Consider the following 16,038-nt stretch of genomic DNA (forward strand, 5'->3'; position numbering starts at 1 on the left):
TCTGTATGTTGTAAAAGCGTTAAATGATCGCTGCCCACATCATTGCATAATGCAGAAAATACAAAATAGTTCAGGGGCCTTGCTTTAACAAAGTTAACCATTTTCACTGTAGTGTCCAAAACATCTTTCAAGCTGTCAGGCATTCCCTTGGCAGCAAGAGCCTCTCGGTGGATGCTGCAGTGTACCCAAGTGGCGTCGGGAGCAACTGCTTGCACGCGCATTACCACTCTACTATGTCTTGATGAAGGCATTGTCTGTATTGTTTTTTTGGCCTTTCCCCCAGCATTGTCCCAGCCATATCCGCGGCAGCAGGAAGAATTAAGTCCTCCACAATAGTATGGGGCTTGCCTGTACTAGCCACTCGGTAGCCCACCATATAAGACACGTCTAGCCCCTTCTTATTAATGGTATCTGTTGCTTTTCTACATGTCTTCCTACTCGAAAGTCATCTTTATTCTCACTCCAAAAACTCCCGTTGTTAATTTTTCAAATTGTCATGTTTCGTTTCTAAATGTCTGCGCAAGAGTGAAGGTTTCCCGCGAGAGAGTAACGGTTAATGTGATTGGATGTTAATTATTTGACTAGGCTACCTGTATTTGACAGTGTTGTTGTTTCGCTCTACACTATATGTTTTGATTTTATTTTTGGCAGTGAAACGAGGCTACTCAGGTGAGAAACAAAACTCACCCAAATGTATAGCCCTGTTGGAAAATATAAATGTACTGTTTGAAAATGTGAATAAAAAAATATTTATATATATATATATTTTTTTTAAACGTGAATCACATTTTTATTTGGAGTACCCCCGACGGCATTACGCGTACCCCAGTTTGGGAATACGTGTTATAAACAATCTAATCATTTTTAACTTCAACTCGGTGGGTGATAACTGATCTCCTCACAGTGAGGGGTGATGGTAGAAAGACACACTGGCACAAAATGGCTGTCAACCGACCTCCATTAAGGTGTTTAATAGTAGCCCCAGTCATCTCATAACAATGCACTGTACTGTAAGTGCTCCAAGATCTGTTGAGCAGCTCCATCTCAATTAAATGTGTTATGGCATTAATGAGCTTCCATATAAGTCGGTATGTGTGAATGAGTGTGCATAGTCCCGGGCTGGTACATAGTAAAAACACATTTCAGTCAACACTTTGGACCTCCGTTTCAATTTACCACATTTCTATTCTTATTGTTGTTGCATTGTCGCGAGGTGAACCTGCAAGTAAGCATTTCATTGTCATGTGTACACCACACGTACGTGTTCCTGTGCATATGACAAATGACTTGTAAAAGAATTGAACTGGACGCGAACCCTTTTCCACGTGGTGCATCCGTGCGTGTGAATGAGAACACCTATCTATAATACCTCCACTAAGGTGGCACTTGCTGTGAAAAAACATTGTACTTTTCTAAGAACAATCTGTTCTGAGCAACATGTCCTCGTGGAGACATGTGAACAGATAACTTTCTCGCTCCGCGCTTTCCCAATCATCCCACCCGCATCCGCTCCTCTGACGCCGACACAAAGACAAATCGAAACGGACGGAACAGGTTTTAATATGAAAATTATTTTTATTCTGTTCTGCTTGCAGTACAGCACAGTAGCGTCTTTCCAGTGGTGCGGCAGCTCAACATGACAACTGTGTTCTGCTCCAGTATGGCACATTGATTCTCACACAGTGACGCAGTGCAAGTCCGTCTGGACACAGTGTGGCGTAAAGACCGCGCAGGGTTAGCGAATAGAGACAGCGCCGGACGGCTACAGTGGGGATTATTATGGAGGAACACAGTGTGTTTTTGTTTAGTTCAGCACGACAGATGCATCTTTGCAGAGTGAAAGCACACACCACAGTCCTGGTATGGCTCACTATGGATAGTATACTTCTGCATGATGCAAAAAAGCCTTTTGATGCCCGCTAGGCTATATTGTGAGTAAAGAAGTCACTGTACATGTCAACACATTGGTCCAGTTGGAAACCAGGCCCCAGTATCTCACCAGACGGTCATGTTGTTGGACAGGCTATGCCCTGGTAAAATACCTTATAATCCAATAGTTATTAATAACGTCTTACAGCCAAGGCCCATACTCACACTACTACAGTGACACGGTCGTCAGACACACACCTCAGTCACATCGCAAATATCATTGTTAACTAATCGTGGTTGATGGTCAGTAAGAACATAGTTAAGTACTGGTCTCTGATTTCACTGGGTTTTGAGGACAGACAAAAATACAGCTTCCTAGATAACACTATCAATTTAGTAGACAAACGTAACGTATAATATCTTACCTTTGAAATATATTATATATAGATATGCTATTATTGAGATGAAATAAATATTCACCGATACTTTATAATTAAAAAAAAGAACAGTTTACAATTGCAGACACTCAACACAACAAATAAGGGGCAGATATTTCGGTTAATTTGTGGTACAAATACCTTGGCAGGTAACATTTCGTCCACGGTTAGCCTCGTCATTGGATTCTTGTAAGCTGTTGATTGTAACAAGCAAAGCACGGCTTCCATTGTGTTCCTATAGCTCTTGGGGTTAGCCAGGTTTTAAGAATGAAAAAAATAAACTATTCGCAACAGCGAGCACTCCCAGTTGTGGGTGAATTTTTCCTTCATATCTTATCTCATGGCACCGGAATGAGAAACAATAACCTCACATCAAGATGCTGAACAATAATTGATCTACTGCTACCCAACTCCACAAATATGTATGTGATATACATCTAGATATTCAAAGAAATGCAGACGAAACTTTACATGACACAATTTTGTGTTAACTCTTTTTCTTCGGCTGAAGTATGGCTCAGATGCAGTCGCGGACAGACGAATGAACTGAACAGACTATATGGAGAAGATGGAAACTAGCCGTGCGGGCTACTGACAACATGCACAAAAAGTCGTAATAGTATTCACTCTCCGCTACTCAACTTCCTGTTGCTTATGCTAATGCTAAAGGTGGGTGGATAACGGGCTGATTTGAAAGTACATCGGACTATGCAGGTATCAGCTTTGCAGTCAAATTGCCATAAATAAGCTAGCTCTTGATTACAGATTTACAAACGCATCTCTGGTAGCATCTTTTAGGCACCTATCATGTTGACATCATTACTGGGACACAGAGAATTCATTCTGGCCATCTGTGCGGCCACATGTCCGACAATTCCATCTAGCATTTACCCAATGGTTTTCCACATAGTGCCCCCCCAAAATGCTACAATCTTAAAGTGTCTTCATAGTTGCAGCAGACTAGGTCAAGGCTACATTCTGTCTTATGGGGGGAAAGGCTGCCAATGACGTTAGGTAGTTGAAAAACGCTTCGCGTGTACCCAGTATAGTACAGCACAGTGCTTACATTTTGTCATAATTAATACATTTGTCTCATATTATAATAACACATATAGTAAACTAACCTTTTTAAAAGATAAAATGCATGAACTGTTGGTGTGCAGGTAATGTATTGCTCAAGAGGGACATGAATGGGGGAGTACCTGTGGTATAAATGAAACAGCATTGTATGTAAGCTCCACTGAAGTTTGGCACAGTATAAGGTCAGTCACAGTCGACTTACCCTGTTGTCAAGAATACAAACACAGTAAAACACAGACACACAGAATATCAAATATGAGTTTGAGAGGGTGAATGGGGAAAACAGAGAGGGCTAGCTGCTATTCCATTCTCCCTAAAAGTGAAATATAGAACATACATGACCCCAGACTTCACAGTTCTGTGAAAGTTAAAGGAAAGTTAGGGGTTAAGGGATGTAAATAAAATGTTTCTGCATTGGAGCCCTCAGTAGGGAGGTCTATGAATGAGTACCTGAGCCCTCAAGAGCAAATATAAATTTGACAATAATAACCACTTCACTTCAAGACCCAAAGACACGCCGTGTCAAGAGGACGGCCCTATTTCTGAGAGCCCACTTTGGACACCAATTTCATTGAACCAACAACACATGTAGTCTTTCAGATACTCTGACCGGAATGAAGAGAGCCCCAGTAAACATGACATTGCTGTGCACTCCCTCTCACTGGACAATGGGGGTTGTGCAAGAGTTGTAGGGGGCTGAGTTACAGGACTGCTGTTGCCACACAGTCATGACCCAAGGTTGTCTGAATAGGTCAGTGTTTCCTACCCAGATAGGTGTCTATGATTTGCCTCACACCTCACTCTCCACACTGGAGAAGTGTGCAGACCCCCTCCGTGAACAGAGGCTCTTGGCCTTGAGGGGCAGGTGAGGTGACTGTAACCTTTGGGGCTGGGGCACTGAGCGCAGTCTCTGGTACAGGAGTTTGGCACTAGCAGAAGCCATAGAAGACGGCTGGGGGGCGCCTGGGGTGGAGGATACTACAGAGGGAGATGAGACCGAAGAGGACGAGGTGGGAAGAGGGACGTGGATGGGATGGGATGCAGAAGGAGGGGCAGGAAGGGCTGGGAGTGTTGGTGGAGGGAGGGAGGGGATGAGGGTTTGCGATGTAGAGGACTGCCGAATGCGGTCCGTCCGCTGTGTTCGCTGGATGCTGAGGTTGGACTGGCTTCCCGATATGGGTTGATTCTGGGTCCGGTCGGGTTTGGAGGAATGCCGTTTGGAATTGGCGCTGCTCCCGAAACGTTGACAGTGTAGAAATAGCTCCTCCTGGCTACGAGAGCTCACCTTGGCCCATTTAGAGTGAGCGTGTTGATGCTCGAGGGCAGATTGGCAGTTGCAAGCCACATCACCGCGCCCTTTGACCTTCCTTTTCCCTTTCTTCTCCTCCTTCACGGGAAGCTTGTCCACGGACCAGTATCTTCGAGGAGCTGGTGGTGTCAATGGAGGTGGAGGCCACTGTGTACCACCTATCCTCCTTGAACCCCAGGCTTCACCTGATCCCCAGCCACCTTCCCCTGCTCCCCCCCATCCCTCCCCATGCCTCAGTAACGAGTCATCCCTACTGTTTATGCTGCCAGCTTTTTCTCTGGCGGGATAAGTGCCGAAAAACCAACCTCCCCCTCCTATGCCCCCAACCGCCCTACCCTCATGACCATCCCAGTACCTTTCGAACTTTCCGAATTCTCCCGAGGAGCCGTCGTCGTCGGAGTAGATGCCCACCACCTTATCGCGTTCCCTTTCGGACTCTGATGCGGTCCTTCTTCTTCTTTCGTGTCTCGTCTCTTGCTCCACTTTTCTCCTTTGCGCCTTGGAATCGTCATCCTCATCTTCGGACTCCCACTCATGAAACGACAGACCTTCTTTGGAGTGAACCTCCACTCTTTCGTTCCTGCCCAACAGGGGGCGCGTCTCCCCTTCTTTCCCTAGGGCCTCTCTATCTGAACCCTTACTCCTGCGCCTGGATGAGAAAGGGATCAGTGGTAGAAATGCAGATGAAGGAGTCTCTGAGGATGGGTTTCCTGCTCCCCAGAATTTGACAGAGGTTGAGGGTTTACTGGAGCTCTGGTACTGCTTGCTGGAACTGGAAGGCCTATCTGCATGCCTGTGGCGAGAGTGAGGACTTCTGTTCCTTTCCTTGCCTCTAGTGTCGTCTCCATCATCTCTTTCCTTATCCTCTCTCTCTCTCCTCTCTTCATCCCTTGGAATATCCCATCCGTAACTTCTGATAGAACTTTCACTCTTTTTCCGCATGGAGTCACGCCTCGGAGCAGGGTAGGAGGAGTAGGCCTCTTGCGTTATCGCTTTGAGGTGCCCTCTCTGCTCACCATCTCCCTCGTGCTCTGATCGCTTGCCCCGGTCTCTTCTCTTCACCTTCTCCTCTTTCTTCCTCTTCTTCTTCACTTTACGCCGCTTGCGCTCCCGCTCTCTCTCCTTCTCCTCTCTCTTTTTTTTCTTCCGCCCTTTCTTCCTCCTCTTTCTCTCCCTTTCACTCTCTTTGTGATGCCGTTTCTCCTCCTTCCCCTCAGCCCTGGTTCCTGTTCCTCTACGTCTTTCTCTCTCGCCCCAGGAGGCCCACCACTCCTGCAGCTGGGCTAGCTGGCTCCCTGCCCTCTCTCTCTCATACTGTAGATGAGGCTTGCGGGGTGGCACAGGCGGAGGGGGTGGACTGCAAGGCAGTGAGCGAGAGGACATGCGTCGAGATTTGCCCTTTCTCCGTACTAGCAGGAGGCTAGACTCCTCTGTCAGCTCATCAGAGTCATAGATGTCCTCGACATCTCTACTGCCAGCCCTGTACTTAAAACTCTGGGACGATGTGTATGAGGTGATGGAGGATGAGGTTGAGTTGGAGCGGGAGAGGGAGACGGAGGATGAGGACGAGGATGAACTGGATGAGGTGGAGGAGCAGGAGCTCGAGGTGTAGAGGACGGAGTGAGAAGGAGTGGTAGGAGTAGTGTGGGCAGGGGACGAGACAGGGACAGGCAAAGGGAGTGGGGGAGGGCAACGGCTTCGCCTGCCACCTCCATCCCTTGCGCCGTACCGCCCTCCCCCTCTTCTCCCCAGGGGGAGGATGTTCTCATACAGAGGCCCCCCGGAGCCTTTTCTTTTAGGGAGGCTGCCTCTTCTCCAAAATAGCGGCCGATGTGGGGATGAGGGGAGCGGTAGAGGGGGCTTGGACATGAAGTGCCAAGGGGGCGGTCCTTTAGAAGGTAGCCGTGGCATTCCTGAGGACTTTGTTCCCCTCTGGTTAATTTTGGGGGTTTGAGAGCCACCTGTTTGTGGGTCAGCATTTGCCCCTAAGCCCTCTGGATCGATCGGGCCATAGTATCGCTTGTATTCATCCAGACTCCCGTCCCCTCCACCGGCTCCCCCAGCCCAATGAGGGGGCAAGCCCTGTTGAAACTGTGCCATGTCTGGGATCCCACCGCTGCCACCAATAGGTTTGTCCGTGCTGGGCTTGGGACGGTTCCAGCGGTCTACCACAGCCAATCTGCGGTCATGACGAGGCAGAAAAGTGGAGCACGGCATAGGACCCTCCATAAGGGGACTGTTTGATGGCCCAATGGCCATTGCAGAGTGCCCAGTAGTCGGAGGAGATGCAGCAGGAAGCATGCTGTATGCTTGCTGTTGCTGCTGCTGCTGATGCATCTGCTGCTGCTGCACCATAGCAAGAGTAGTGTTACAGGTCACAGCCGCTGAGATGTGGGATTGGGGTGGAGGCGGCATTGTGGGAACACTATGATATAGGGGAAGTGTGTTTTTTAGGCCTCCAGAGATGGTTTCATCTTTAAACTTGCAGCAACTGTACATACCCTGGGTAGAGAGAGAAGGGAAAGCGAATTAGGATACAGCTAGCACACTACACATCCCAGTATCCCTTGATGAGAATATTGATACTTATGAAAGTCGCATAAAAACATGTGCGTTTAGTAAGTCTCGTAAAACTAGGTCACATATGCACATATGTTGTGGCAGAAATGTAGCAGAAATGTGTCCCTATAGAAGACTGAATACACTTACCTCAGTGTCTGCATTTAAGGTGCACTCAGGCTTCAGTTCAATTCATCTTTTTAAACTACCACCTAGTGTGCTGTGTACTCTGGAGCTCCCGCTGCACTGCTCAAACACTAAGTCACAACTGACTCTTTAAAAAAAGAACAAGCACTTTGTGACATCTGCGGATGTAGAAACGGCTTTATAAATACATTTGATTGATTGATTGAATAATCTGTCCTTTCTCTCCCCTCCAGCGTAAAATATGACGTGCCATGAATATGGCGGATGCTGCTCTAAGCAATATCTCTACTCTGTACTCTGGGAGAGGTGGAAACTGACCACAACATACTAATGAGGGTGGAAGAGGAACTTGTGACAGGTCTAATACAGGTCTAATACTAAGTAATTTACTGCTTTAAAAGACTGATAGGCAACAATTATCGATTAAGTGCGTTGAATGGCGAGGCCATGTAAATCATAACAGATTTATCACCTTTACTTGAAGGTGATTCATTCAATAACAATAGGTCTTAATGGAAAATGAGAGTCATCGCACTAATCTGATGGACACAAATCTGATGGACACAAATCTGATGGACATGAATCAACATTTTGTGAAAGTCACGGTCGGACATATCCCGGATCACCAACGTAGAACGCACTAGTACGAAAACACTTGACGCTACACAATGTCATCTGAAATCTGGGGGAATATTTGGCTCAATTTTGACTAGGTCACCTGAAAACGAGGTCACCGTGTACGTCAACATTTTGATACAAGGACCTACCTTCTGAATAGTACTGCCTAAACAGCCTGTGATGTATTGATGCACCAAGTCCTTTCCCTTCTACCACCACTACCACCACCAGGGGTATCACTACCACCACTACCACCACCAGGGGTATCACTACCACCACTACCACCACCAGGGGTATCACTACCACCACTACCACCACCAGGGGTATCACTACCACCACTACCACCACCAGGGGTATCACTACCACCACTACCACCACTACCACCACTACCACCACCAGGGGTATCCCTACCACCACTACCACCACCACCACCACCAGGGGTATCACTACCACCGCTAGCACTACTACCACCACCAGGGGTATCCCTACCACCACTACCACCACCACCACCAGGGGTATCACTACCACCGCTAGCACTACTACCACCACCAGGAGGCATCACTACTACCACTACCATCACCACTACCACCACCAGGAGGCATCACTACTACCACTACCACCACTACCACCACCAGGGGTATCACTACCACCACTACCACCACCACTACCACCACCAGGGGTATCACTACCACCACTACCACCACTACCACCACCAGGGGTATCACTACCACCACTACCACCACTACCACCACCAGGGGTATCACTACCACCACTACCACCACTACCACCACCACCAGGGGTATCACTACCACCACCAGGGGTATCACTACCACCACTACCACCACTAGGGGTATCACTACCACCACCAGGGGTATCACTACCACCACTACCACCAGCAGGGGTATCACCACCACCACTACCATCACTACCACCACCAGGGGTATCACTACCACCACTACCACCACCACCACCAGGGGTATCACTACCACCACTAGCACTACTACCACCACCAGGAGGCATCACTACTACCACTACCATCACCACTACCACCACCAGGGGTATCACTACCACCACTAGCACAACTACCACCACCAGGAGGCATCACTATTACCACTACCATCACCACTACCACCACCAGGGGTATCACTACCACCACTACCACCACTACCACCAGCAGGGGTATCACCACCACCACTACCATCACTACCCCCAGCAGGGGTATCACCACCACCAGTACCATCACTACCACCACTACCCCCAGCAGGGGTATCACCACCACCACTACCACCACTACCACCAGCAGGGGTATCACCACCACCACTACCATCACTACCACCAGCAGGGGTATCACCACCACCACTACCATCACTACCATCACTACCACCAGCAGGGGTATCACCACCACCACTACCATCACTACCACCAGCAGGGGTATCACCACCACCACTACCATCACTACCACCAGCAGGGGTATCACCACCAGTACTACCATCACCACTACCCCCAGCAGGGGTATCACCACCAGTACTACCATCACCACTACCCCCAGCAGGGGTATCACTACCACCACTACCATCACTACCACCAGCAGGGGTATCACCACCACCAGTACCATCACTACCACCAGCAGGGGTATCACCACCACCACTACCATCACCACTACCCCCAGCAGGGGTATCACCACCACCACTACCATCACCACTACCCCCAGCAGGGGTATCACCACCACCACTACCATCACTACCACCAGCAGGGGTATCACCACCACCAGTACCATCACTACCACCACTACCCCCAGCAGGGGTATCACCACCACCACTACCACCACTACCACCAGCAGGGGTATCACCACCACCACTACCATCACTACCACCACTACCCCCAGCAGGGGTATCACCACCACCACTACCATCACTACCACCAGCAGGGGTATCACCACCACCACTACCATCACTACCACCAGCAGGGGTATCACCACCACCACTACCATCACTACCACCACTACCACCAGCAGGGGTATCACCACCACCACTACCATCACTACCACCAGCAGGGGTATCACCACCACCACTACCATCACTACCATCACTACCACCAGCAGGGGTATCACTACCACCACTACCATCACTACCACCAGCAGGGGTATCACCACCACCACTACCATCACTACCACCAGCAGGGGTATCACCACCACCACTACCATCACTACCATCACTACCACCAGCAGGGGTATCACTACCACCACTACCATCACTACCACCAGCAGGGGTATCACCACCACCACTACCATCACTACCACCAGCAGGGGTATCACCACCACCACTACCATCACTACCATCACTACCACCAGCAGGGGTATCACCACCACCACTACCATCACTACCACCAGCAGGGGTATCACCACCACTACTACCATCACTACCACCAGCAGGGGTATCACCACCACCACTACCATCACTACCATCACTACCACCAGCAGGGCTATCACCACCACCACTACCATCACTACCACCAGCAGGGGTATCACCACCACTACTACCATCACTACCACCAGCAGGGGTATCACCACCACCACTACCATCACTACCACCAGCAGGGGTATCACCACCACCACTACCATCACTACCACCACTACCACCAGCAGGGGTATCACCACCACCACTACCACCACTACCACCAGCAGGGGTATCACCACCACCACTACCACCACTATCCCCAGCAGGGGTATCACCACCAGTACTACCATCACCACTACCCCCAGCAGGGGTATCACCACCAGTACTACCATCACCACTACCGCCAGCAGGGGTATCACCACCACCACTACCATCACTACCACCAGCAGGGGTATCACCACCAGTACTACCATCACCACTACCCCCAGCAGGGGTATCACTACCACCACTACCATCACTACCACCAGCAGGGGTATCACCACCAGTACTACCATCACCACTACCCCCAGCAGGGGTATCACCACCACCACTACCATCACTACCACCAGCAGGGGTATCACCACCAGTACTACCATCACCACTACCCCCAGCAGGGGTATCACCACCACCACTACCATCACTACCACCAGCAGGGGTATCACTACCACCATTACCATCACTACCACCAGCAGGGGTATCACCACCACCACTACCATCACTACCATCACTACCACCAGCAGGGGTATCACCACCACCACTACCATCACTACCACCAGCAGGGGTATCACCACCACCACTACCACCACTACCACCAGCAGGGGTATCACCATCACCACTACCATCACTACCACCACTACCCCCAGCAGGGGTATCACCACCACCACTACCATCACTATCCCCAGCAGGGGTATCACCACCACCACTACCATCACTACCACCAGCAGGGGTATCACCACCAGTACTACCATCACCACTACCATCACTATCCCCAGCAGGGGTATCACCACCACCACTACCATCACTACCACCAGCAGGGGTATCACCACCACTACCATCACCACTACCCCCAGCAGGGGTATCACTACCACCACTACCATCACTACCACCAGCAGGGGTATCACCACCAGTACTACCATCACCACTACCATCACTATCCCCAGCAGGGGTATCACCACCACCACTACCATCACTACCACCAGCAGGGGTATCACCACCACCACTACCATCACTACCACCAGCAGGGGTATCACCACCACCACTACCATCACTATCCCCAGCAGGGGTATCACCACCAGTACTACCATCACCACTACCCCCAGCAGGGGTATCACCACCACCACTACCATCACTACCACCAGCAGGGGTATCACCACCACCACTACCATCACCACTACCCCCAGCAGGGGTATCACCACCACCACTACCATCACTACCACCAGCAGGGGTATCACCACCACCACTACCATCACTACCACCAGCAGGGGTATCACCACCACCACTACCATCACTACCACCACTACCCCCAGCAGGGGTATCACCACCACCACTACCATCACTACCATCACTACCACCAGCAGGGGTATCACCACCACCACTACCACCACTACCATCACTACCACCAGCAGGGGTATCACCACCACCACTACCATCACCACTACCCCCAGCAGGGGTATCACCACCACCACTACCATCACTACCACCAGCAGGGGTATCACTACCACCACTACCATCACTACCACCAGCAGGGGTATCACCACCACCACTACCATCACTACCACCAGCAGGGGTATCACCACCACCACTACCATCACTACCACCAGCAGGGGTATCACCACCACCACTACCATCACTACCACCAGCAGGGGTATCACCACCACCACTACCATCACTACCACCACTACCCCCAGCAGGGGTATCACCACCACCACTACCATCACTACCATCACTACCACCAGCAGGGGTATCACCACCACCACTACCACCACTACCATCACTACCACCAGCAGGGGTATCACCACCACCACTACCATCACCACTACCCCCAGCAGGGGTATCACCACCACCACTACCATCACTACCACCAGCAGGGGTATCACTACCACCACTACCATCACTACCACCAGCAGGGGTATCACCACCACCACTACCATCACTACCACCAGCAGGGGTATCACCACCACCACTACCATCACTACCACCAGCAGGGGTATCACCACCACCACTACCATCACCACTACCATCACTATCCCCAGCAGGGGTATCACTACCACCACTACCATCACTACCACCAGCAGGGGTATCACCACCACCACTACCATCACTACCACCAGCAGGGGTATCACCACCACCACTACCATCACCACTACCCCCAGCAGGGGTATCACCACCACCACTACCATCACTACCACCAGCAGGGGTATCACCACCAGTACTACCATCACCACTACCCCCAGCAGGGGTATCACCACCACCACTACCATCACCACTACCACCACCACCAGGGGGCATCCGTACCACCACCACCACCACCACCAGTCAGTGACTCACCCTGCTGAGGGCCAGTAGGAAGTCCATGCCCCCGGAGTGGCCCAGGCATTGCCTGATCTTCCAGTACACCAGGTGCTCCCAGGAGAACACCAGCAGACTGAGCCCCATGGCCACCAGCAGCATGTAGAAGACGCCCGCCATGTTGTCGATGTCCAACTTGGAGCTCATCACCTCAATCTTGTCGTTGTGACAGATCCCAGAGAGCCACAGGCGCTCAAGCATGTCGATCTCGTCTGGCGGGGGAGAAGAGGGGCCGGGAGGCAAATAAAAAACAACGAGAAGGTGTTATCTGCCTTTGTTATGAGACAAGCAGTGTTTTATACCTGAAAGGGGGGAGCTGGAAGAGATGATGCATGGCGGGGGGCGAAGCGAGAATGAGGGAGAGAGGAAGAGAGGGAGAGGCAGAGAGAGAGGCAGAGCGAGAGAGACAGGGAGAGAGACAGGGAGAGACAGGGAGAGAGACAGGGAGAGAGACAGGGAGAGAGACAGGGAGAGAGACAGGGAGAGAGACAGGGAGAGACAGGGAGAGAGACAGGGAGAGAGACAGGGAGAGAGAGGAGGGGAGATAGAAGCTGCACAGCTTTGATGGAGGTCTGAAATGGCCAGGATACAGAATGTCCCATGCTAAGAGTGACCCCGACAGTGCTTCAAGATGAAAGGAAGCGGACACTGATAGGACTCCGCACACTAATCATCAGTACCTTATCAAAAAAAACTGTTACACTGTCAAGGAATAATGAAGGAAAAGCCAGAGCTTGTACTCAGTGGAGAGCAGATAACGTGCAGTGAAATGAGAGCCACATCTGTGAGCTAAAGCCCTCTGCGTTGCAAGAGGAGCTACTTAAAGGAAGTTTTAAAATCCCTGTTCATTATAACACTGAAACATTCAACTATATTAACCTTAGGTTAATTTCCCCTTGTGCGATACCCAATTGTAAAGCCCAAGGTACATGGATTAGAAAAACAGGAATTGACCATGTTGACTGGAATGTCATAATCCACTCCAATAAAACTCAATAACAAGGATTCTACCAAACAAAAATATTCTTCCAAGAATGTGTAGCTAAGAATTCACAGTCAGAGAGTTAGTGATCTGTCTGATTACATTTTTACATTTGAGTCACTTATCAGACACTCTTCTCCAGGGTGATTTACAGTTAGAGCAAACCATCTTAAAATAGCTGGGTGAGACAACCACATATCTCAGTCATGGTAAGTACATTCTTCCTTAATAAAGTAGCTATCAGCCCAAGTCAGTGGGGGGGGTGGGGTGAAGTGCAAATGTTGGTTCGCGAAAATCACTATACTTAACTGCCAATTGTGTTTTCAACAATGGATTCTAATTCGCATGATCATAAACTGTGGCAGACTCCTAATCTCATGCATCATGTTTCAATAAGCACCTCCGTCCCCCGCTCTCTTTCACATTCAGCCCTGAATCACGACGGCAGCCTGAACTCAGGGCTTCATAAAGCCGCTTTGAGATCTTCACAAAGGCCGCTGAACTGAGACGGAGCTGCGACATCCTCGGCGTTAGCGAAGGAACAACCCCGCCGTATAAAATCACAGCACCAGAGCGGTTGAGTGACAGAAAAAAAGATGTATTGTAGAAAGAAAAAAGTCCCATAATAGGAAGACCAATTGTAACGTTAACAAGACAACGTATGATACAGTACTGGAGAATACATGTATGGAATCTTTAAGACCTCGTATAATGTGATGATTAGTGAAACATTCTGGGGTGGCTGCACAGACCCAGATTAGGCCTACAAGTCCTCATGCACTAAATGTTAACTAGAGAATCACCGTTGCAGTCCATGTTAATGCTTCATCTGGCTCACAACCACCCATAATAAATCCAACATTCAACATTCGTTTACTGTCTTACAGTACGGCAAGCCTCCTGTAAAACAGAGTGTGTAGGCCCACTAAGACATACAGGTAACAGCCAAAATAATGGAAACACTTGAGGAAATAAGGGAGGCGAAGTATATTGAAAGCAGGTGCTTCCACACAGGTGTGGTTCCTGAGTTAATTAAGTCATTCAAATTCCATCATGCTTAGGGTCATGCATAAAAATGCTGGGCAGGCCATTATTTTGGCTACCATGACTATGCCCCCATAGGATGACAATGCACCCATCCGCAGGGCACGAGTGGTCACTGAATGGTTTGTTGACCATGTAAACCATATGCCATGGCCATCTCAGACCAGATCTCGACCCAACTGAATTCTTATGGGAGATTCTGGAGCAGCGCCTGAGACAGAGCTTTCCACCACCATCAACAAAACAGCAAATGATGGATTTTCTCGTGGAAGAATGGTGTCTCATCCCTTCAATAGAGTTCCAGACACTTGTAGAATGTATGATCAAGGTGCATTGAAGCTGCTGGTGGCCCAACGGTGGCCCAACGCCCTGGTGGCCCAACGCCCTATTAACACACTTTATGTTGGTGTTTCCTTTATTTTGGCAATTACCAGTAGGTCTACTGTAAATGTACAGTATGTAGGACAAACTGTAAAACCGTGAATACGTACCACATTCAACTGAATTAAGCAGTAAGTACTGCAGGAAAGTGTATTTTTTCTCTCACTTCAATCCACCACCAAAAAGCAGAGACATAGATTGATGCTGCCAGCCCGCCACTAACAAGCCAGCACATTTATCAACTTCTCCTGCCTGTCCCCAATCCCTCTCTCCCTCGTCCATCTCTCCCCCACTCCTCTTTCTCTCCTCACCGTCTCCAACCAGCTGCAGTAGGGCCAAGTCCACGGGGCGTTTCCAACGGGTGTTCTTATGCAGGGCGATGCCGTAGCCCGTGGTGGCGAACACCTTGCCCGAGCCAATGGTCATCACCTTACAGCCCTCGTCCTTCCGCGCCATGTAGTTTAGCACAGCCGCATCATAGATGAAGGCATCTAGTTTGCTGAAGGAGGGAGGGAGAGAGAGAGGGGCGAGAAGAGGGGATGAGAGGGAAATGATAAGTGAGAATGCATCATGTGAGGTTTAATAACACGGTACGTCAGGTCCGGGTGA

The 16,038-nt window shown here is 49.8% G+C and overlaps 1 protein-coding gene across 1 annotated transcript in view; it reads right to left on the reverse strand.

Annotated features, from left to right (window-relative positions):
- Nucleotides 1-1,552: 1,552 nt before the first annotated feature.
- The window catches only part of LOC129831287 (glutamate receptor ionotropic, NMDA 2D-like), a 58,995-nt gene continuing 44,509 nt past the window's right edge, over nucleotides 1,553-16,038 (reverse strand). Inside the window, exons 12-14 of the mRNA XM_055894543.1 lie at nucleotides 15,741-15,928; nucleotides 13,002-13,234; nucleotides 1,553-7,197 (exon numbers count right to left, since the gene is read on the reverse strand). Coding sequence (XP_055750518.1) covers nucleotides 4,177-7,197; nucleotides 13,002-13,234; nucleotides 15,741-15,928 — 3,442 coding nt within the window. The 3' untranslated portion in view covers nucleotides 1,553-4,176. The remainder of the gene's footprint in view (nucleotides 7,198-13,001; nucleotides 13,235-15,740; nucleotides 15,929-16,038) is intronic.

This window comes from Salvelinus fontinalis, chromosome 32 (genome assembly GCF_029448725.1).
Source record: "Salvelinus fontinalis isolate EN_2023a chromosome 32, ASM2944872v1, whole genome shotgun sequence".
NCBI classification, from domain to species: domain Eukaryota; kingdom Metazoa; phylum Chordata; class Actinopteri; order Salmoniformes; family Salmonidae; genus Salvelinus; species Salvelinus fontinalis.